The 24,425-nt window shown below is 34.5% G+C and overlaps 3 protein-coding genes across 4 annotated transcripts; all 3 read right to left on the bottom strand.

Annotated features, from left to right (window-relative positions):
• Positions 1-17,765: 17,765 nt before the first annotated feature.
• Positions 17,766-24,092, bottom strand: LOC112285012 (DEAD-box ATP-dependent RNA helicase 38). 2 transcript variants are annotated; one of them, XR_016504180.1, is made up of 12 exons: positions 23,592-24,079; positions 23,194-23,487; positions 22,664-22,894; positions 22,248-22,313; positions 21,668-22,069; positions 21,287-21,410; positions 20,904-20,989; positions 20,550-20,638; positions 19,310-19,832; positions 18,746-19,011; positions 18,401-18,568; positions 17,766-18,285 (listed from the first exon to the last, which is right to left on the bottom strand). XR_016504180.1 is itself a non-coding variant. In XM_024525452.3 (8 exons), the coding sequence occupies exons 1-8, from the start codon at positions 23,808-23,810 to the stop codon at positions 20,579-20,581; spliced, it is 1,482 nt and encodes a 493-aa protein (XP_024381220.1). In that variant the 5' UTR covers positions 23,811-24,092; the 3' UTR covers positions 20,007-20,578. The 2 variants fall into 2 exon arrangements, 1 of the variants encoding a protein (XP_024381220.1); XM_024525452.3 differs by lacking the exons at positions 17,766-18,285; positions 18,401-18,568; positions 18,746-19,011; positions 19,310-19,832 and having other exon boundaries at positions 20,007-20,638; positions 23,592-24,092.
• LOC141045630 (GDSL esterase/lipase LTL1-like) lies at positions 17,854-18,448 on the bottom strand. Its single transcript, XM_073535427.2, has 2 exons — positions 18,376-18,448; positions 17,854-18,285 (listed from the first exon to the last, which is right to left on the bottom strand). The coding sequence occupies exons 1-2, from the start codon at positions 18,446-18,448 to the stop codon at positions 18,059-18,061; spliced, it is 300 nt and encodes a 99-aa protein (XP_073391528.1). The 3' UTR covers positions 17,854-18,058.
• On the bottom strand, positions 18,477-18,970 carry LOC112284979 (GDSL esterase/lipase At1g71691). Its single transcript, XM_090252244.1, has 2 exons — positions 18,746-18,970; positions 18,477-18,638 (listed from the first exon to the last, which is right to left on the bottom strand). The coding sequence occupies exons 1-2, from the start codon at positions 18,968-18,970 to the stop codon at positions 18,477-18,479; spliced, it is 387 nt and encodes a 128-aa protein (XP_090108370.1).
• Positions 24,093-24,425: the final 333 nt, after the last annotated feature.

Raw genomic sequence — 24,425 nt, forward strand, 5'->3', positions numbered from 1 at the left:
ATTTTTGGCTCACAATTTCTATAAGTGTAAGTTATTAAGTTAAAAAGCTATAGATCAAAGTTTCATGGTATTTTAGTACTTATTTTGTGAGATATAGAAAATACAGATATATAAAATATAGGGTTTTTTGGACAGTCCATTCATGAGATATGAACTATTGAAGTTTAGAAAACATCTCTTATAAGGATATATAAGGTTTTAAGATTTTTATCATACATTTGGATCTTTTCTTGGTATTTAGCCTTGTGTTTTGATATAATTGCTCAAAGAGGGAAAATATCATATGTATAAAATTGGTTTTTTAAATCTTAGACTTGATTGAGTATTTAGTGGCAACCAAAAGCCCAGCACTTTCTTAAGGCAAACTCTCTCTACCTCGACACCATAGTAAAGGTTGTCTTAAGCTGGTCTTCTTGTGTAATTTGAACTTGATTATACCCGAAAAATCTATCAAGGAACAAATAACATTTGTGACTTGCTATGGTGTCCAATGTACTATATGTGAAAGGTAATGGAAAGTAATCTTTCTTGGTGGCCGCATTAAGTTTCCAAAAATCCAAACAAATTCAGATTTTTCCGTTCTTTTTCGATACCATAATGATTGGAGAAACCCACTCATAATTTGGTACCGGGTAAATAAGACCAATCGCAAGAAGCTTCTCCAATTCTTCCTTCACCATGAGGGAATATTTAGGACTAAGGCGATGTTGCCTCTACCATACCAGTTTAACATTCTCCTCTAAAATGATGTGATGCTCACAAAATTCAGTGGCGATACCTTTTAGATTATCATAAGTCCAAGCAAAAGCAGATTTTTGATGCAAGAAAAATTTTGTCTAGCAGATGAATTCTTGTTTTTTAATACCTTTGTAGACCTTAATTATCCGAGGCTCTGTTGTGGTTGCCAAGTTGATGTGAAGGACCAATTTGACCCAATTACGAGAACATCCAGGTCTTACTACGGGCCTCTTAGCCAATATGAGACCTGAATTGGTCGGGGACTCAATGTCGTCCCGATTACGGGGGTTTCAATTTCGTTTCAGGCTGTCCTGTTCTTTGTGCTATTTCAGGGAACGTTGTTTCTGAAAAAAGAACCTTTTAAAAGGCAAAAAATGGAAGAGAAAGCTCTGACAGTGGAGCCAATTTCGGATCCAAGATGGAAGATTGAAGAAATTCAGAGGCTAGGGTTTGAAAGAGGGGAGAATTAGGATTAAAGAGGAGGATAGGTTAAGAAATGAAAGGGGAGAGAATAAGTTTTTTTAAGGGTAGAAGAGCTAGCTTCATGCTTTGGGGGAGGGGGGAGAGAAAAAAGATAGAAAATTGGGGTTTTTTTTTTTTTTTTCTTTATAGGATTTTGAGAAGACTGAGGCAATCGTTGCTGAAATCAGTGTTGTACTGGTGAATCGGGGTTTTAATGAAGTGGGTGTGATTACTCTTGACTGTTTTGTGAAATCGAAGTTACATCTGTGATTGAAGAATTAAAAGGGTGTCTATAGGATTGAGTATGCAGAGTGAATGAAATTTATGGATTAATCTAACAAGACAGTCAGTGGATACAAGGTCGCGAGTTTAAAGCGGTATCGGAGATTAGCAGATTGGGTTGTTCGGGGTTCTCTATAACGTCTAGAGACCTACCGGCTGGGGCAAAAAGGATTTTGGCGAGCAGTCGAAGGACATCCGTATAGACTTACGGTATGTTCTTGTAGTCATTTATATTCCAACAGTCAATAACCGATAGACTGCTTGAATATTAGTGAATCTCCATACTATCTTCTACAGCCAAACGTCCATCGCGTTCTCGAGTAGGAAAGCACGTAAAATGACATAAGTAGTGAATCCGATGTGAAAGCTTAAGGTGGAAGGTATTGGATTTCGTTTGATTTTATTTTTATTTTTATGGAAAACAAAAATAAAAATTTTGAAGGATCTTTGGGAGAAGTTTCTGATGGGGGGTTCTTCTAAAGGACAAGGTATGCACATGGATCCGTCTATTGCTAGTATATTTCAAGCCTTCTCATTATCATTGCAGCAACAACAAAGCAATGATCGAAAGGATGCTTTGGCAACCAAAGCATTGCAAGCAATAGTCAATAAAAATTGATCAATTTGATGGAAGAAATATTTCAAGGTATTTAAGATATTATGTTCGTGAAATGGAATTAAATCGAGTTTCTGAGAAGAAAATGGTTGAATTATTTGGACTTGCCACGATACCGGAGATAAGAGACCATATTACATCGATTATGGATCGTTATGGGAATTCATGGGAGATTTTTTCACATGCATTGAAAGACAAATATTTCTTGGAAGATGCTGATCCCGTTACTAAGAAGCTGTTTCTGGAATGGATTGAACGGCCTAATAAGAATTTGCAAGCAACAGAGCTACTAAGGGAATTTGAGAGGCAGTACTCTCAATTGTCGAAGGTAGAAAAATTGACATTGGAGCCGAACAAAGTTGATCTATTTCTTCAAGCTGTTGATGGAGAATTACAAGGGAAATTGGAACTCCTTCTTGAAGACAAAGAAGAAGATAAAGTATTGACAACAAAGTAGAAGAACATTGAAGATGCGGTGGGGTTGCTTACAAAAAGAGAAAGGAGGAAGACTAGGAGCAATATTCCGAAAATAGTACAAGCACCCAAAGCTCCAGTACGTACAACACCACCAAAAATGCCTACAGTTCAACCTTCGACATTCTTATCAAAGAAGACAGATATGGAGATGGAAGAAATTATACGAGGAATGCGAGATCTTCAAATCAAATTAGCAAGACTTGAAGAAAATACTTTTACAAATAATTTGAAGAATGTTTCAAAACAAGGATATGTACAAAGATGCATTTGGTGTGATGACGCTTCACACACTAGGAAAAATTGCAATGAATTTAATAATATGATACGGCAAGGAATTATTTGCTGAAAAGTTGGAAAGATAGCATTAAAAGATAGGGAGGATCTTCTTCAAACCAATTTTGACAAGGGAGGAATGAGAGCATTGGTTCAAGATTACTTAAAAGAGTATGAAACAATAGCACGAGAAAGTGCAAGTTATAGTACTAGAGTAGATGATGACCTTAGTGGAAGTACGGAAACTAGTGAGTTTTGGACTTCTGTCGTTTCTACAATGCAAAAAGGAAAATTACCTCAAGAAGCGTTATTGAGGACTGTAGCTACAATACGAGGTGCAACAGGTTGGGAGGATCCTGTTGAGTCTCTTTCAGTTCATACATATATTGCTAAGAGCCAACATGAAGCTTTGATGGAAGAAAAGAGACGAGGAAATTTTGATGATACGAGAGAAGGAAATTCTTCTAAGAGGCAAACTTGAGGAGACAAGGCTCAAGAGGCAGCTTCACAAGAATTGCCCGTAAAGGATACCTCAGCATCATTGGAAGAAAAAACAAGGGAGACAAAAGATAAGGGCAAATCAATTGCTTATAAGCTACTTTCTGACATTGAAGCGGCAACAAATTTGGAGGGATATTGAAAGAACGTATATTAAACGCTAAGGTGGAATTTACATTGAAAGAAGTTTTGGGAATTGCAAAGAAGGAGTTTCATGATGTTATCATTGACAACATTAAGCGAAAGAGGTAATTAATGGATGAAACTGGAATGAGTCATGCTATTGATACAAGAATATATAAAGATGAAGAAGAAGCTGATATTAGTTATAAGCAACCAACAAATGAAAAGAATGGATATAATCAACGAGTACGTTTCGAAGATTATAGTGATAAGAAAATAGAAACTTTGAGCCATCATACTCGAAAGCATTGGACAAGGGCAACTACTGAGGTATTGGTGAAAGTAGGAGATATAGAAGAACCAATTGTTGCTTTAGTCGACCATAGTTCTAAAATAAATCTCATGTCTAAAGATCTTTATAAGAAGCAAAAATGGCCAATTGATATGGAACATGGATGGGTAATACGAGCAGCTAATAACACACAGGGCGAATTATATGGAGCTTGTCCAGATGTCAAAATTCGGATTGGGAATATTGCGACAGAGCAACATTTCTTTGTTCAAGATACAACGTCTTATCCGTTGATTTTAGGACAATCTTATATTACAGCAACACGGATGGAAACAAAAGTACTTGACGATGGTTCTGCTTATGCAAGGGTACGTAGCAAAGATGGGAGGAAAGCTGTACAATTTCTAACAGTACCTCCTAATCATGAACGAAAACGAGATAGGTTGAGGGAGAAACCATTGCCAAAGATCGTTGAAGGATTTAAGGATTTTGGAGAGGTACCATTGTAAAGCAAGATTATGAAGGTACAAAAGAGGAGGTACTCTCGCGAGATGAAGGTGCCTTTGATGCGAGTTTTAATGGTATTTTGGAGAATGGAAATATTATGTATAAGAAAGTTGATGATTTTAAAAGAAAAGAAAGAAAAAGATTATATAATATTGAAGGAGAATTATGCAAGTTAGGTACGCAGCAAGAAGATGAAAGTGATTTGGATAATGAAGGTGATGAAGACAAACTGGACAAAGACGTAGAGAATATATTATAAATCAAACAGCAATTGGGTAAATTGGTGCATACCAGAGGATGCACAGGTTCAGAGAGGGTGGATGTCGTGTTGTAACATGAGTATACCGTGAAAATATAAAGAAAGAGGACTTTTATTAATGTTCAATTATCTCGAATATTGGGAGCAATGATCGATTCCAGTGCCAATATTAAGGGGCTAGTTTTAGAGACCCCGTCACAGTCGGTCAGGGCATACTTACCAGTAACAAAATGCTCTGTTCGAGTCCAATCATGGGAGTCAATAGTATCAAAAGGACTAAATCGATGACTGAGCGAGCCTGACGTGAATGACCAATTTGACCCAATTACGAGAACATCCAGGTCTTACTATGGGCCTCTTAGCCAATATGAGACCTGAATTGGTCGGCCGACTCAATGTGGTCTTGATTACGGGGGTTTTGATTCTATTTTAGGCTGTCATGTTCTTTGTGCTATTTTAGGGAATATTGTTTCTAAAAAAAGAACCTTTTAAAAGACAAAAAATAGAAGAGAAAGCTCTGACAGTGGAGCCAATTCCGGATCCAAGATGGAAGATTGAAGAAATTCAGAGGCTAAGGTTTGAAAGAGGAGAGAATTAGGATTAAAGAGGAGGATAGGTTAAGAAATGAAAGGGAAGAGAATAAGTTTTTTTAAGGGTCGAAGAGCTAGCTTCATGCTTCGGGGGGGGGGGGAAAAAAAAGATAAAGAATTGGGATTTTTTTTTTTTTCTTCATAGGGTTTTGGGAAGACTGAGGCAATCATTGCTGAAGTTAATGTTGTACTGGTGAATCAGGGTTTTAATGAAGTGGGTGTGATTACTCTTGACTATTTTGTGAAATCAAAGTTACGTCTGTGATTGAAGAATTAAAAGGGTGTCTATAGGATTGAGTATGCAAAGTGAATGAAAATTTTTGGATTAATCTAACAAGACAGTCACTGGATACAAGGTCGTGAGTATAAAGCAGTATCAGAGATTAGCAAATTAGGTTGTTCGGGGTTCTCTATAACGTCTAGAGACCTACCGGCTCAGCTAAAAAGAATTTTGGCGAGCAGTCGAAGGACATCCGTATAGACTTACGGTATATTCTTACAATCGTTTATATTCCAACAGTCAAAAATCAATAGACTGCTTGAATATTAGTGAATCTCCATACTACCTTCTACAACTAGACGCCTGGCACATTCTCGAGCAGAAAAGTACGTAATACGACAACATTGTTGTCATGTTCAGTGGTATAGTTTGTAATGGGATGATGTTAACTAGCCCCTGAATATTGGTACTAGAATTAGCTTTTGTTTCTAACATCCATGGATAATTATCTACTCATCTGCAAGTCAAATTTTGATAGCTGCCTTGAACTAGAATCATTGTGGCATCCGTAGTTAAAAACTGATCATAATGGCATTCCTCCCAAACCTTGGCTCTATTAAGAGATGCAGTTATAATATTTCGTTGAGCCTCTTTTACAAACATTGTTAATTCGGGTAGTGTAGAATGTATAAATGACTTTTCTGGTTAGTTATCGGTTAAATAGTAGTAATGTTGGGATTTAGATGAATGGTTAGTTCGATTAGTTGTTAATAGTAGGAAGTTAGGAACATATGCGATTAAGAAGCCAAAGTTTCACAACCTGTGGAATCTGCTAAATGACAATTCATATTTTGGTAGGATAAAGAGGTTGAAGAAGAAGGAATGGGGGCTAGACTGTGATAGTCGTGAGCCAGGGTAAAGCTTGGAGCTACCCTTTTGTTTTCTTTTCTTTTGTATTTTTCTTTAGTATTGGATTTAAGAAAAGGATTGCTGAAACTGTGATTGAGATATTAAAAATTATGAATTCGAATTAATTAATTTGGAGAAATAAAGTGTGATTGTGATAATAGAGATTATTGCATTGTGTTAGTAGCACTGGAAGATTGAGTAAAAGTAAAGGAATTGAGAATTAAAGTACTGTGGAAAGAGATTAAGCATCCTGTAGATGTCAAGAATGTCAGTGATATTGAGTAGCTGCAGGGCAGTGAACGATTGTAGAGATTGTGAACGGATTGAATTGAGATGAGGAAGAGAACTTTGGAAGTTTTAGATAATTAATACATAATCAATTGTGACATAACATATCCAATTCATACAACGAGTCTTTCCCCGAGATCGAACCCACCTATACTGATCAAATATCTTGGTGTTTTGAGTCCGAGTCAAACAACGATTACAGGTAGGTACAATCTGTTGATTAATATGGAAAATAAAAAAGCCTCTGGCATTTGGTGATTTGACCACTTGTGGAGTATATCTTCCACACGACCATAGTATGATTCCACTGCCTCTCTTGGATCCATTTTGTCAGGCATTAATCTTTCTTAAAGTCAATCCTCAAAACCAATTAGGCAAAAATAGATTAAAAATGCATTCTTCAATGCTTTTTAATTGAAAAATTGATCCACTAGTTGAAAATTGTATCATTCAAACGCCATGTCTTTTAAAGTTGTTGGCAACCATCTTAATCAAATACCTTCAATTCTTCCATTATTAGCTACACATCCTTTCAAAAACTGAGATAAATGTTGATCGAGATTTATATCCAAAAAATCCCTAAAAGTAAGTAATGGAGCCACGCTCGTTGTGCGATCGCTACCATCACCTATTTGTACTACTATTCGAACCATTGGACCACTTGTCGCCATTGAAGAGAATAATATTTCACTTAATCTTTTGTTAAAACAACTCGCGCCTTCTCCAATTGATTGTTCTAAATTTTCAAGTTTTCTCAATTTACAATTATTGTCCCTTACTAAGTTATTTGGTTGAATTGGAGGTAAAAATGATGGATTTTAAAATACACTGAATTGGCCTTTATTGACTAGTAATTTATGCCACTCTACGGAAACAATTTTGATAGAATTAGAAGCTTTTATTATTGAAAATGTATCCAATGGAGTACCCAATTCTTCTGTGATTCTCTCACTCGTAGTTAATGGCCTCAATGAAAACACTGGTTTATTGACCAAATTTTCTGCGAGTGCTCTTGGCAATTTCTCTAACAGTATATATTTCTAAAATATTTGATGTCGATCAGCTTCTGGGTATACTCGGATATGCCGACAAGCATGCAACCATGGTTTAATCCAACTTTGTCGATGATTCCTTTTTAACTTCCGTTTTTTCTCATTACGCAAAAAATTTCTTGCTTGCAATTTCTCTATTATTTTTTTTGACTATCGTATTCTCTTTACTATTAAGTTCCCATTCTTAATAATCATATTCTTTCATTATATTCTAATGAATTTGCTTCCTATCTTCCATCTAACTAAATTAGAAGTTAATTCCTAACACTCAATGCTATTGTCTATCCTCCACAGCAGTGCCAAAATGTGATTGTCGTTTTACTTATTCTACAATTCTTTTTAGAATAAACCTATATTAGAAAATTCGAACAGAGGAAAAGACTAAGTGCATGAGTTTTACTTGTTAGGATCACACAATTAACTCTATTTCGAACCACTAAAATACTAAGAAATACTACAATGCTTTCTCCCAATAACAATACTCCTTCATCAACTGATAACAACAATGTGCAACCCTGCACTCTCAAAAGACTGTTCAAATACAATAACTTCCATCCAACACTAGGAATAACAAACTTCACTCCAATAATCTGAATTCACATAATTTTTATAATTACAAACTTCTTCTATCGAAACACACATAGCTCTCAATAAACAACAATCATAATCTTTCAACAACTCCTCATATAATTCAATTACTCAATGCTCTAATTATATAATCAATAATTCATAAATCAATCTCTGTTTTATTCCACAGACTCACTTCTCAATATTCAAAAACTATCCATTACTTTTCAACAATAAAGAAAACAAAGAAACAAAGAGGTAGTACCAAGCTTACCCCGACTCGTGACTATCACAGTCTGGCCTTCCAACAAACTTCTACAACTCCTATATAATTACTCTTGATTTCTAAATTCTAATGATAATCTTATAATTAACCACTTTTAATAACTAAATCAATCATCCGTCCTTCTGAATTGACTATTCTATGGACTATTAGTCTATTTTATCAATATCTTACAAAAATGAACTAATATCTATTCTACAATATCTTTGATATTTTGACAAGAATGCTAACATATTCTTTCTATCTTATTTTAGAAGTGAGTAGATTAGTCTACTTCTATTATTATATTTTGAAGATTGTGAACTACCCACCTTTAAATAAAAAATCTTATTTTTTAACACTGATCTTTTTCTTAAAGAGAGTGGATTATCGTTCTTTGTGGAAATTTTTATTAGAGGTTGTAGATTATCTTCCTCTAATTTAATCCTTTGAATTTGTTTGAATTATCTATAGAAGAAAAGATTATGGATACTACTCTTAATAAAAGTGAGAATAGATTTACAACTATTATGGATCTTCATGAGCTTGTCAATATTCTTAAGGCGGAAATTTTATGCATCACCAATGTCAACCATGGGAGCACTACTTCTATACCTATGGAAGAAGTCTAAAGGCTAAATCAAGAAGTTGTACACTTGAGGAAACCAAGTCAATCAATCTCACAACCAAATTCTAGGGATCTTACTTCTACAAGCTCAAGAGAGATAAGTATTAGTATGCCTAAGAAGTTTGATGGAACAAGATTAAAATTTTGAGGGTCTTTACAATAAGTTAAGCTCTACTTGAGACTACATCTTTTTCAATATATAGATGAATTTACTCAAGTCGGCTTTAAAGATACACTTCTATCTAGAAGTACGTTTTTTTTAGTTTACATCTTTGATAGAAAAAGATTGACAACTTTTTTATGATTTAAATTCATTTGTAGAAATGTTTATAGCCGCATTTGAAGAAAGAGTAGTAGAGACCAAATTCTTATCTTTACAATAAGGATCACAATCAACCACCACATATATTGCTAAATTCCAAAACCTCACTTGCGACATCGACTAGAATGACAAAGCATTTAACAATCAATTTTGATATAGGTTGAAGGATAGTATCTAAGATTTTTTATTAATAATGCCAAAAGCAAAATCTTTGGAATAATTTATTGTTCAAGCCATTATGTGCAACAATGAATTATTTGAAAGGTGTCAAGAACAAAGACTTGGCTAGAGAAGAACAAATCAAGTAATGGCGACAACTCCGAAGTTTTTTGAAACATATTCATTAAAGCCAGAATCAATGAAAATTAATACGATATGTTTTAAATCTTTTATAAAGTAGAAAAAGACTCAATATTGCCAAGAAGACTTGTATTTATATTATGGAGAAACTAAGTATACTACTCAATATTGTCCAAAGAAGCAACACAATTACATACTAAGGAGCACAATTACCAAAGAAGATAATGTGCTGAAAACCGAGTTTTTTCAGCTACAATAGGGACCGTGCGGCTGGAATTATGTGCAACACTTAATAAAGGTCCTATTCTCTCCTCAAATCCCTCACCTTGTTTTATAATAGATGTATATTTAAGACCTAAAAATCACAAAGTCTTTGCCTTGTTAGATTTAAGATAATCCAATTATTCTCAGATTATTGTGGCTAAAAAAATATAACCCTCAAATAGATTGGATTTCTCGTAACCTTAAATTTTCTGATAGTATAATTCAAAATTGAGTTAGTGAAGTAGAAGTATATAAGTCTAGTATATCCAAACCTTTATTGGTAAGTACAAGAACTTTTATGCATGTTGTAAAAGAAGGATCATCTTTTATTATATATGCTATGCCCATTTCTACCGATGAAAAAATATCAAGTGGTATTCTTAGCCAATATCAAGAATTCTAAGATGTTTTTGAAAAAAAAAATTAGATATTCTTCTAGTGCATCAACCTTATGATTATTCAATTGATTTGTATGAAGGAACTCAACCACCATTTGTAGCAATTTATAGCTTATCACAAAATGAGTTGGCTATATTAAAGGAGTATATTAATAAAAATTTGACAAAAAACTTCATATGCCATTTTAAATCTCCAGCTAGAGCTTCTATCTTATTTGTGAAGAAGAAAGATAGATCTCTACGGATGTGTGTGGATTATCAAGGACTGAATAAGATCACTATAAAAAATAGCTATACTTTTCTTTTAATTTTAGAACTTCTTGACCAATTCAATTAAATAAAGATCTATACCAAAATAGATTTATGAAGAATATACAACTTAATTCGTATCAAAGAACGAGATAAATAGAAGACTACTTTTTGAACTAGGTATGGATATTTTAAATATAATGTCATGCATTTTAGACTCATGAATGCACACACTGCTTTTTAACATCTTATGAATGATATTTTTTTGTGAGTTTCTAGATGATTTTGTTGTTTGCTATTTAAACGACATTCTAATCTATTCTAAGAATACATAAGAACACAAACTTTATGTTTGTTACATGTTACAAAAACTTAGAGATGCAAGATTATATGCCAAGTTAGAAAAGTGTATATTCTACACTACTCAAGTTGGCTTTTTAGGATACATCATTTTCAAAAAAGGCCTTATAATGGATCCTAAGAAGGTCCAAACTATCATAGATTGGAAGATTCTAAGAATAGTTTAAGATGTGTCATGTTTTTTGGGCTTTGCTAATTACTACCAAATCTTCATCAAAAACTTTTTCTAAGTTGTAGTTCTACTTATATGTTTGACTTATAATAACAAACTTAAGTAGAATTAAGAAATAAAAATATCATTTGATACTTTAAAAAAGGAGTTTACTTCTATATCAATCTTATATTGCATTGACTTCTCTAAGAAATTTTTATGGAAAAAAATGCATCAAACTTTGCTATGGATGTCGTATTGTCACAAATGGGAATATATGACAAATTCAACCTAGTAGCTTTCCATTCTAAGAAATTTTCAACATCCAAGATTAATTATGAGATCCATAATAAAGAGCTCTTTGTAATTGTAGATTCATTTGAAGAATAGAATCATTATCTAGAAGATGCTTCAAGTCTAATTACCATGTATACAGACCATAAAAACCTAGAGTACTTCATGTTAGCATGTATTTTGAAGTATCGTCAAGTCCGTTGGAGCATGTCTTTATCCAAATTTAATTTTAAGATTATTAATTGACTTGAAAAATAACAAGGTCTATTAGATGTCCTTTTTAGATGTTCTTATCCTACACCAAAAGAAGAAAATGCATCTTTTGATCAAAAAAGAAAAATTCTTTTGAAGCCCAAGCATTTTCATCTTTGAGCAATATAATCAACATTGACTATTGATTCAACCTTTGTCAAGCAAATTCAATCAAGTAAGTCCTCTGATCTTCTTATTAATGATATCAAGAATATTTCTTCTAAGTCATATAACACTTCAAAGTTTGAAGTCAAAAATAACCTATTATATTTCAAAGATTGCCTATATATTCCAGAAGATAAGCCATGATTATATGTCTTTCAAATTTATCATGATTTTTGAGCAGCTGGACATTTTAGATACAATAAGGCTTTGGAGCTAATATCAAGAGATTTTTGGTGGCCTCAAATGTAGAAGGCAGTCAAAGAATTTGTATAATCATGCAATACTTGTTCAAGATCCAAAACTCCTTGACATTGACCTTATGGACTACTTCAATCATTATCAATTCTAGAACAATCATAGTATTTCATTTTTATGGATTTTATCACGGATCTTCTAGTCTTAGGTTTATAAGATTCTATATTTATAATTATAGATTATTTCGCCAAAATGACTCATTTTGTACCATGTACAAAATCTATTTCAAGTGAAGAAATAGCTAAGCTCTTTATTGACAATATCTATTGCTATCATGGATCCCTAAAAGATATTATATCAGATAAGAAAACTCAATTTGTATCAAGATTTTAGAGAATCCTATTCAATATTCTAAAGGTAGATATGAAGCTTTCTTTGGCTTTTCATCCTCTCATTGATGGATAAACAAAATAGGTGAATCAAGTTTTGGAGCAGTATTTGAGGTATACCATCAACTATCATCAAGATAATTAGATATCTCTTTTGTTATTGATAGAATTTACATACAATTACTCAAGGTAATATAGTATTAAAATAGAATGGCTATTGCTAAAGACAAGAAGACTTAAAAAGTCTTGAGACAAGACTAAGGACTAAAAAAGCATTGATAAGAGTAAAAAAGGCTTCACTCTTGTCTCTGTATACATTCTTAACTAGGAGCTACATGGTAATATCCTATAGGACCTCTAAAACGTGTTGAATTTGCAAAATATGTATCTTAACTTATAAGACAAGTTTTTTATATGTATGTCACATAAATAGCTTATTTTATAAGCTATCAATATCTAATTAATTTATTGACAAAGTTTTTAACCTAACAAGCAACTACAAATATATATAAAGTCAAAGTAATGTTTATAAAGCTTCTAGAAAGTATTTTTAAAATATATTATGAAAGAAATCTACTTTTAATTACTTCTACATAATCATATAGGTAAATATTAAAATAAATATATATGTCCATGACAAGCCCTAGTTTTTAGTAGTCCAACTTATTATAAGGTCAATTAATCTCAATATTTTGTTAAAGAAGCCATAATTTATCTTCAACTTAAAAATCAAGGAATTTCTTTCTAAATTCGCCTAAAGATGCTTTATAAGAATCTTGAGCTACTTGTTAATGGAGCTTCAAAGTTGTTTAGGATAGTGACAATTATTTTGCAAGATCTTCAATTGTTAGATTTTTATCCATTGATGTACTTAATAAATCAAACTTTAGATGATAATCATAATTACTATAAAATCAAAAAAAATAAATTAAAGTATGAAGAGTATGATTATAAGAAAACTTTGTTAAAATTAAATACAAGTTTCAATTATTTTGTTAATAGTTGATGGTAAATTATAAATACTACTCCAAAACTTGATTAACTAGTTTTGTTTGATCATTTATTTGAAGATAGAAGAGAGAGGAAAGTTTGACATCTACCTTCAATAATTCAAAAAGAGATTTCCAAAACTTTGAAATATATTGATGTCTTTGATAAAAAAATGATGTTAAGTAAGCCATAATATCAATATATATTATTAAGAAAAAACCTTGCTATTTTTTTTTCTAAAAACTATCTTTTTACATAGGATAAAATATGCCATCTTTATAATTTAATCTATAATAATATAAATAGTATTAAATATAATTAGTGGCAATAGATCTATAATAAAATCCATTAATATTGAAGACCATGGTCACTTTGAAATTGGCAATGATTCTAGAAGTCCATAAGGACAATGACAAGAATTCTTCAATCTTCAATAGATGTCACATGAGAGAACAAAGTTTTTCATGGTCTTTTACATTTGAAACCACTAGAAATTTTAAGAGATAAGCTCTAATGTTTTGTTAAACTCAAAATATCTTATAGTTGAGAAATTTGATGAGATTCAAAGAATACAAAGTTGCATTAGTTCTTTTGAAATATATAAACAATCTTCAAAATAGAAAAGATCTTCTATGAATTTGAACTTGTTATTATCAAGATATTTTTTAATACTACAAACTAATGAGTCTTTAAATGATGCTATTATGTCATATTTGTACATAATGTATAAAAATTAGATAAGAATAATAAAATATATTAGTTCTTAATTTTTAGTTAATTAATTATTGTAGAGGTTTATAAAGATATATTTAAAATATTATCTTATTAGCAAGAAGTGTTGTAGTTGTTAGAAATAAAAAACTAAGTTTGTACAATGAAAAAATAAGTTCTAGGATAATTAATTATTAAAGTGTCTATTTCATAAAAAAATTGGTAGATATATTTTTAATATTTCTATAAATAAGTATAAAAAAATTTATAGAAATATAAATTATAGTTTGTGAAAAACAGAGATTTAAAGAAGAGAAAGAGGTCAGGCAGCAAGCTTACAAAAAAAACAATTGAGGCTTTGGACATCAAGTGGCAGCTTGGAACTTATAGTAGTGGATAGATGATAAGGTGCATGGATGGCACCTAAAAGGTTTGGGGTTTGAAATTCCATGGTCGCACATAGAAGAGACGAAAAAAAAATATTCTTCAAATATTTTCAATTAATTTATTAAGGATATCCAGAAGATTGGCCCCGCAATGCTTATATTAGGGAATTATGTTGGGAGGATTAGGCTAGATGACAAGGGCACTTGTCACCTATAGATGGAAGTAAAGAATCTTCTTTAATAGCAATATGATGTTTGATGCCCATGCCTTCTATATATTCATCTTTCTCATAGATTAGTATATAGCTCTCCATAAAAAGAAAGAAGCCAAAATTTGGTTGTGGCTTAAAGTGAGATGTCATTAATATTCTAGAATCTTCAATCCAATTTTTTTTCTTTTAAAAAATATACAAATTCAAATAAAAAAATAAATAAATAAGATTTAGGTTTTGAAGTAGAATTTAGAGTTTAAGATTTTGAAGTAGGATTTAGGATTTGGGATTTGGGAGTAGAATTTAGGATGTAAGATTTAGAGCAGGATTTAAGATTTTGAAAGAATAGTAATCTTTTTAGAAGGAAAATATAAAGACTCTCCAAAGAGGTTTTGTTTTCTTGTATTTTTTTTTACAAATGTCTATTGAAGGAAAAATTGGCGATATGAAGGCAAGTGACTTTACTAAGAGAATTGTGTTTATGAAGTGTTGTGTTGCTATAAGGTAGTAAAAGAATCAGTAGCAGTTAGAAGCCTAATGTTTTCTCAAGGTAATTTTTTTCTCCACAATAATGATATATAAATTTATTTAAGAAAATTTAAATCAATATGTGTAATTATAGATATAATATAAAGAAAAACATATTTTTGCTTCAAAAAAGTAGTATATTTCAAATCAAATATTACTTTCTTGCATTTGAAATAAGATATGATATCTTTGATAAAGTATTCAATAGTCTTTGATATTTTTTTGGTCAATATGTAATCATAAAATCAAAATACAATAATGACATATTCCAAAGAGTTTGGCCTTAGGAGACTCAACTATACTAACATCTTCATTTCTAGCCATCTTAAAAGACAAAAAGGAAGTTTCTATATAATACTAGTTTAAAAGAGAGTATTTTGAAACTTCTAAAGCATGTAGGTGCCTTCAAGAAGAAAAATAATCTACTCTCTATGAAAAATGATCAATCTTTAGTATTAGTAAGAGGGTAGTCTTGACAAATTGTTATAGATACACTATAGAGAAAACCAAACAAGAAGTTAAATAAAAAAATTTCAATAAGAAAGCTAACAAGAACTTAATTAAACTACATGAATACAAGATCAACACCAAGAGAAGTGAATTAATGCTCCAAGAAATGTATTGTCAACACTAAGGATCCTTTCATCCTTGATTCTAATATATACTAGGTATTAGGAAGCTTCTCAAGAAGTCTTCATGTTGCTTGAAGATGAAGCAATCTTAGGAAGCTTCTTAAAAAGTTTCCATGTTGCTTGAAGGTGAAGCAACCTTAAAAAGCTTCTTAAATAACTTCTTTAATCCTATTAGAATTTTTTAGAATTTGATTGAATATTTTAAGAAACTTTTAGAATATTTTAGAAATCACTATTAAATATTCTATTAAAATATTCTTTAAAAATTAAAACCTCATATTAGAATATTCTAAGAATCTTTTAAAATCTTTTGAAACAATGATATAACTTCTTTTAAAATTAGTTGCCTAAAAGAGTTGATAATGTAATAAATAGCCATATTTTTTAGTATATTTATTTATATAAGTAGAATTATATAGAACTAATTAAAAGTAGGTTAAATTTTTGCTATTTTATTAAAAAAATTCTTAAAAGCTATATAGACTTTATACATATTTATAAGTAATTAGTAAATTAACAACTTGGCCACATGTTGCAAATTTAACCACTTGTATTATAAATTGGCCACATAATACGCATATCTAAAACTTGCCCTACAAATTAAACATGTGTTTGTAAATTAGACATGTATCATTTGGTCTATAGAATATTGTCACATAGTTCTTTAATAGATAGTATCCATAGAGACAAGCATAATGCCTTCTTTATTCTTATCAATGCCTTTTTTATATTCTATGTTAGTCTAAGACCTTATAATCTTTTGTATTTAACAATATTTATTTTAGTTTCAATTCTATATCTATCTTTTAGTTGTTTACTTTTTGTCTTTGGTAATATAAGAATGTGATATTATTTTTAAAGTTATTTTGTAATTTATATCTTTGATAAATAATGTATTTCATAGATGTTAGTTTTACATGATTTTTCTTCCACTTCTTTACATTTTTTTTTTTTACTAATATTTTTACTTCACTGATTATTGTAATAAATAATATTTTAAATAATCATCAATCATCTTATGTAATTCACCTATCCAAACTTTTAAAATCACATATTTTTTTAAATATTGTTTGGTATGAATTAGAAAATATTTGTACATTCTTATAAAATTATTGACTTAAAAGCCACGTTTTTTTAATATTTAGATTAATCATGTCATTTGTTATAAAATTTATTTTTTTATTTTTTTATTCTATATATAATATTATAAATATATGATGCAATTATAAAAAATAAAATAAAAAATAAAAAATAAAAATCTATACAAGAAAGTAGCTACAACAACCACTACTCTTATTTTTTTGCTTGAAAACATTTCATTCCAAATCAAAATATTTGTGCAAAATCAAACTCTTAAGTTAGGACATCACCTAACATCATACCTAACTTTAGAAATTAGAATTTCAAGGTTAAAATTTAGGAAAAATATCATACATATCCTTGAAATATGTTAAAATATCAAGAATATCCATGTACTTTTGATAATAGCAAATATATTCTTCACTTTTGTCCTTTGTGATAATTACAAATCTACCCTAGGGCTTAATAAGGTAGTCTTATTTCCATTTTGGATGAATCTAGGGCCCAAACTATGTGCCATGTACATTTAGGCAAGACACTTTTTTTACACAAATCGGGCTCCCCCACAATGAGACATCAATTTTTTTATTTTGAGCAGACCAAGAAGCAGATTGCATAGATCATTGGGCAACCGGATGCCTGCATGCCAAAAATTCCTTCACTATGTTGTATTAATAAATTCTGAATTGTGGTATATTGGGTAAGTTATCACTCTGCTGGAAGTACACATCAATCATGGGTCTCATCCATATTGAAACAGTACTCCCAGACTGCATTTCATTCAAACCTTAAACTAAATTATCCTTTCCACCTTGACTATTCTGTAACATAACGAGAGATGGAATTTCACACTACAAAGGATGTTTTTTGTATTGTTTTATTGCAAGTGAGCTTGCCTGAGAGGCAACATGTGAAGTTGTATGGAAGGAATCTCATTCCAAAAGGCCATGCACACTATGGTAGATTATTGGTGGCGGTGAGGAAAGGTAACGCCGCACCCAGCGTGGATACAAGATGACAGCGTCACCGGCTAGCGATGAGGGCGCCACAATCTAGAATTGCTCAATCGGTAATGCACCATGCGCTGATCAATCCTAGCCTGTTTTCCTGCAGTGGGTCGTGTTTATGGGCTCCGTGTTACACGGCCAGCAGTTTCTTCACATTAATGGGGCTGATGGCGTGCAGGCCGCCAAAGAGGAACTGATTGTTGCAGATCTTGTTCATCTTCTTCGTCGGGTGGAAAGCGTCCCAAAACACCGACTTAGCTCTGTCGGGGCATAGGCGTGAGATGGTGCGGCACGCCCCGTCGATGCTGATGTATTTGCCTACGCCGCAGCAGGCCGTGGACACTGGATCTGTGAATCCTGCATACAGAAAGCGAAACGATGATAGATGATGGTTGGTTGTTTGGAAGTTTGTGGAGAAGAGTGAGAATTTCTTGTCGGGGGGCAAACCAGTTTTGAATTTTTTTGGATTTACCGTGTTGCAAGGGGTTATCGATGATGGCCTTGACGACGTCGTAAGCATTAGTGCAGAGGAAGATGGAGTTGGAAAGTTAGGCTCCCAGGCTCTCCAACATGGGCTTCAAGGCGGCATTGAATCCTACGGCGTAATTGTTCCTCTTCGACGCATTCACCTCTTCACTGACTGAAGGTGCACACCCAATGGGACCGATGTTAGAGTTGATGAACTTCAAAATCCCCAAATAGTAGCCAGTCTGCAATAGTCTCCAATTAAAAATTGTGGACTGCAAATTATTGAGTCAAGAAATTCCCCAATTCACGTTCCAGAAGATTGTGTGGAATTGAATCGAGTTGCGCTTACTTTGATCTGGCTTTTGAAGCTGTTGATGAGAAGATCTTGGTACTGCTGCGGGGTGTACATATTCTTGGTATTTATTGCGCTCGCTAGGTAGTTGTTCATGTAATCGTTCCCCCCGATTGTGAATGAGTAGATGGCGTTGTAGATCAAATCGTCGGTCGCCGGTCGCCCAATGATCTGTGCAATCTGCTTCTTGGTCTGCTCGAAATAGGAAAATTGATGTCTCATCGTGGGGACCCGACTTGTGCAAAAAAGTACCGCGACAAAATCTGCGCACTCGGTTCACCCAAAATGGAAATAAGCCTGTATCTTATCATGCCCACTTGGGTATGATATTTTTATGATATTTTCCCTGGAATTTAATCCTCACTCCTTGCATGCTCACTGTTCCGACCACATTTCAAACATTACATACTTGAAAAGATCACTTTTTCCTCTACTTTGTCTGACGAATGTCATTACCGCAGCAAATATATATATATATATATATATATATATCCAAAATCCAACCTCAACAGCCATTGATGGCCTCTCCGTTGGAAAATAAAATAGCTGAGAGAACCATACCTTGTTGCACGATGAGTTGTGACAGCAACCAGCACGGGGAATGGGAGCCGCTTCAAGTACAAGTCTGCACAAGACTGACAGAGAGGCTGGTTGACACGGTAAGCTTGCAAGAACGTAACGTGCACCAAGGTACAACCCTAACTTGGCAGTCTGCACCCAGCTTCACTAGGAGTCATCCAAATGATCAACTCGACAGCAAAAATGTCAATAATGGCGGGTGTCAAAATAGCACCCACAAATGTTCGCGTAGAATATCAGCACTTCATCTGCTGAATTACAAGGTACTTCACAGAGATTTCACAAAATTCACCGTCAACCAAGAGAACATCTAATCTAGATCCATGTGCAAAACTATGACAACGGGTCGAGGGAAAAAAACGTGCTGGCTGGAGATGAGGGGGACAAGATGTATATGACGTGCTGTGAAAATACAGAGCTGAGGGGATTGTCTTGACATCATCAAGGTGTGCCCACGACGAATCGTTGAGAATTGCAGCAGATACTTTTGGAAGGCATTTGATCCCTGCTGACAGAAAGGCAATTTGCTTAAGAGCCTCCTGTATAATGTTAGCACAATTTCAAGGTCACAAGCTTGGTGATTCTGTATCAAGTGATGTACTTGCTCGGGTGAAACCTTTTTAATTTTTTAACCAATTGGACAGTAAAGAAATGAGGTACAATCTTTACATAAAAGACCTAATAAAAAGTGGGTACTCCTTAAGCAACAATGCGTACATTTTCAACACACCACCACCAGCAAGATCCTGGGCGATTGGTTTATCTCTAAGCTGAACCTTTTGAATACTACACTAGTCTCATGCCGTATCCTTGACAACGGCAACATGCCAGTTGCAATATACGAAAAAACTATCCCTATCCACTTAACTAAGACAAAAGATAATGAAATCGGGCACTAGACCAGAATTTCTGTCATGCACTTAATGGCCATGAAAAACTTGTAAACGCGACCCATGCAACAGCTCAATAAGGAAAGCTTCCTGTCGCACAAAGCGTGGTCGGTGAGCTTGTAAACCTTCGTAGCCTCATCTTGCAAGCCGATACAGTTTGTCCTAGACCGCGATTTTTTACATTTCACTTGCTAGGATGCTTTATACCTAGAAAATAGCTTCAGGCCTGTCCGTGAAAAACCTCCTAGTACCCGGTATAGATAAACCTACATCTGGTAGGTGATAATCCTCTCACAGAGAGTGATACTCAGCAAACAGGATAGAATACCCACCCACGAGAAACATCGAATAGTAACAAGAATCAAGCAAGGCCTGCATCCTTCAATACGTGCTCAATACCTTCCTCATTGTCCCAAGCCACCTGTAATAAGAAAAAGAAAAAGAAAATAGATCAATAGTATATAAAACAGCAGTGTGGATACCTTACTAGAGGGTGAGTCTGTTTAGTACGTAATAGCAGGCATATTTACCGCCGAACACAGAATTCAAGGACACAGCATTGTTAAGTTTTGAAACATACATGTCACAGATCTACAAGCTTAAACAAAGAAACAAACGATTATACACAAGCGAGCCAAAGCTAGGAGAGTAGTGCCTCAATTCAAACAAATTATCTAGAGCACTACCTCAGGAACGTTTCTGTTAAAGTGCTGCTCAATACTTCGCATGATCCTTTTGTCTTCTTGAGTAACCAGAAGGTTGAAAGCAGCACCTGTCCAGATAAAAACACTTATCAGCATCAGACAACAATCGACTAAAATGCTCAAATTTTACCTGTTAACTTAACTGCTGCAAATAGAACGGAACAAAAGCAATTTACAACAGGTGAAAGAAAAAGAAAAACACAAAAATAAAAACAGGAGGAGGGCGGAAGAATCAGTAAGATAGTTACAGTATTACAACAACGATTCTGAGTGACCGCATAAATCTTAAGAAACTCGGCATGCCCTTTAGTAAATAGGATCAAGTCCGAGACAAATACATAAAAGAAGGGTGTGCAAAATCTCACCTTTGCGGCCAAACCTCCCACTTCGACCAATCCGATGCAAGTAAGTCTCATAGTCAGGCTCGGCATAAGCATGTCTATTTGAAGTATTCTTCACAGGAATATCATAGTTGACCACCAAGGTGACCTGAAAAACAACATTAAAGTGTTCAATCCAACAAGCATAGGATACAAAATAAACCGAGCACTTGAGCAATGGACATTGTGTGAATAGCATGGCGGAAGTATCCAATGTGCCATTGCAGATAAGCATAAAAACCTCGTCTACCGCTAATGGAAAAAGACAATCGACACCGAAGTGCATTTGGTGCAAGGTACTGTTCAAAAGTTTGCTTTAAGAGCACAAAAACCTTACAAGCAATCGCATTCCATCCTGCTGCATACCTGGGCTTGATCAAAGCCACGTGCAAGTACATCAGTAGCGATCAGAATCTTGGTTTCTCCTGCTCGAAATTCCTTGATCACACGATCACGTTCTTCATGGGTGAGACCACCTTGTATACTTGTGCACTTGTGACCGTCCTCTTCCAGGCATTTGTGGAGCTCACTAGCTGCCCCACGGGTGCGAACGAAAATTATTGATTGACCTAGTTTCTCTGCAGCTGGAAAAATGCGGTTCTTGAGGACATCAATCTTTGACCGGGAATCTGGACACACAATTTGGTACTGCCGGATAACGTCAAGTGAAAGCTGCTCTTTCTCAACAAAAATGTAGTTGGCTTTGGGAATGGTCTTCATTGCAAAGGACTTCACTTTCTCACTGAAGGTTGCAGAGAACAGAAGCACCTGCAAAGTTGAACACAACTCTAGTTTAACACATAAAAACTTTAAAAAACGCTCCAGGATGCAATTTTCCAGCACAGAATATCACCTTCTATACAAGAATCCAATGCTTAAAGGGCAATCGTTAATACAAAAAAATCAAGACCTAGGTTGCTGTTGAAAGAACTGTTCAAATCCTTACTTGGCAACTTTTTCCACTTCTATTGATATCTCTCCAAAGCCTCAGCGAGTCATCTTGAAATCCATCCTGGAAGAAAAGCAATATTAATTCTTTGCCAGACATATCATAAAAACATGTGATTGGAAAAGACATTTATCAAACTGCTTTTACACCACCAACAATTTTCGATTGGTTGTACGAAAATACGGTTGACCAAACCTCTCTTAGTAAATGATAGGGGATCGATACTGTGCTACGACGCATACACGCTGTAGACTACGAAACTATATTCAATGCATACATACGGGATGAGTATAGTATAAAATATCACTTCAGAGAAACTCATGGCACAAGGACTACTGACCCTTAGCCAGTACTCTGACCTTCAACCCTAACAAGACACCATGTCATAATTTAACAAGTCCAAAACGTCTTACTTGATCGAACATTTGATCGGCTTCGTCAAACACCAGAATCTTTATATTCCTTGTGTCCAAAGCTTTGTCCTTAGTTATCCAGCGCTTCAAGGTTCCTGGTGTACCAATAACAAGTTGATCCACGATTTTCTCACGCCTTGACGAATACAAGTGACTAGGTGTTTCAACTGTTGCTGTGCTTGCCGTCGTTATTCCCGTGTATCTTCCCATTCGAGTCACCACCTCCTCGTTCTGTATACGCGAGAAAGATTAGTTCTAAGTTGTAAAGAATTGCTGCCCAGAATACCCTAAAAAAATGATCCTCATTGCATGTGGCATCTTGAATCACGTAGGCCGATCTTACAAGCCCATCTGTGCGTGAGATCATACAATAAAAGTAGAAAACTATAGGACAATACCTAGCTACAAACCGACCTGTTCGGAAAAAAATCATGCACACCGCTTACGAATCGAGAGATCAACAAAACAATGACAATGCATCGTTGTAAACTCCGTATAAACCCGTAATACCAATTGGTAGAATTCATTACCTGATTAACGAGCTCTCGCGTGGGGCACACGCACAGGGCTTGAGGAGCTTTCAGCTGGGGATCGATGCGGCTCAACATACCGAGAACAAAGCAAGTCGTCTTTCCCGAACCATTGTGAGCCTGCGCGATCAAGTTTTGGTAAGGCGGCGAGACAATCATCGGCAACGTCGCAGCTTGAATCTTACTAGGTTTTTCGAATTTCATTTCCGAATACAATCCCTGTAGAAGCTCCTGCGACAAATTTAGGTCTTCGAACGACTTCGCGGAGGTGTACGGCGTATCATCGGCAACAACCTACACAAACCATCAACCAAAGAAAAATGCCATTAGAAAATCCACCCCTGCACAACCAACACTCTCCCTCAATCTACAAACACGGTGTCACACAGCGGTTTCACCTTCTTGATCGTTTCGGGCTCAATAAGCTCCTCACTCTTGATGTGCCCAGGCTCGTCAACGATGTCGTCCACATTTTCCACGATTTTAAGACCTTTCATTTCAAGCTCCTCGATATTTTCCGTCTCGGCATCGCCATCCTTCTTCGATGGCGTAGGCTCTGTTGCCTTAGACGCCGCGGAGGTGTCTTCCACCTTCATCACGGCCTCGGATTCCGCCATGGCGGCGGCAGCTGCAGCACCAAACCCTGGCAATCACTCTCACTCTCTCTCTCAATCTCAATCTCTCCCTGGTCCTTCCTTCTTCCTCCTCCTCCTCCTCCTCGTCTCCTTCTTATTCTACTTTCTTCTCCTCCGATGGCGATGATCAGGTGCAATGGCGAGTGAGCAAGTATGCAAGCAAGCAGGCTGCGCTGCAGCGAAGCAATCTTCTTTACTTGTCAATCTCCTGCTCTTACGCTTCAAGCCCACGCCAACACGGCGGCGGCGACGGCTCTTCCGGTGTCTGCTAATCTCTGCCGCCGACGCCCGGCGAGGGCATCGTATAGCTATTTTCCCCTGCTGTGGATTCTTATGCACGCTTTGGGGTTTTGGGTTATAAGCAAGCCTCCATATTTTAGGGAATTTGCAATTAAATTCCTTAAATAAAATCCCGCCACAGATTTTAAATAGGATGTGTGTATAATGTCACATTGTGTATAGACGTCCATTATGCCTCCAAAACAAATAAAGAAGACTTTCAAGTTTTAATCTGCTCAAGTATGGTCTGGAAATAATCATGCAATATTCTACCAATATGTTATAGTGATGGCTTGTGTGTGTTTCTTTTGCATTATA

This window comes from Physcomitrium patens, chromosome 7 (assembly GCF_059467195.1).
Source record: "Physcomitrium patens ecotype Gransden chromosome 7, ASM5946719v1, whole genome shotgun sequence".
In the NCBI taxonomy this organism is placed as follows: domain Eukaryota; kingdom Viridiplantae; phylum Streptophyta; class Bryopsida; order Funariales; family Funariaceae; genus Physcomitrium; species Physcomitrium patens.

What these genes read in the sequence shown, in the direction of transcription:
- LOC141045630 (XM_073535427.2), bottom strand. Translation starts at nt 18,448, where the DNA reads ATGCTTACGACGTCGTCAAGGCCATCATCGATAACCCCTTGCAACACG. An exon ending in TCCAAAAAAATTCAAAACTG is followed by an intron (nt 18,286 to 18,375) that starts GTTTGCCCCCCG and finishes TTCTGTATGCAG; the next exon opens with GATTCACAGATCCAGTGTCC.
- LOC112284979 (XM_090252244.1), bottom strand. Translation starts at nt 18,970, where the DNA reads ATGAGACATCAATTTTCCTATTTCGAGCAGACCAAGAAGCAGATTGCA. An exon ending in GCTTCAAAAGCCAGATCAAA is followed by an intron (nt 18,639 to 18,745) that starts GTAAGCGCAACT and finishes AGACTATTGCAG; the next exon opens with ACTGGCTACTATTTGGGGAT.
- LOC112285012 (XM_024525452.3), bottom strand. Translation starts at nt 23,810, where the DNA reads ATGGCGGAATCCGAGGCCGTGATGAAGGTGGAAGACACCTCCGCGGCG. An exon ending in CCGATCAAATGTTCGATCAA is followed by an intron (nt 22,314 to 22,663) that starts GTAAGACGTTTT and finishes CTTTTCTTCCAG; the next exon opens with GATGGATTTCAAGATGACTC. An exon ending in GAAGTGGAAAAAGTTGCCAA is followed by an intron (nt 22,070 to 22,247) that starts GTAAGGATTTGA and finishes TCAACTTTGCAG; the next exon opens with GTGCTTCTGTTCTCTGCAAC.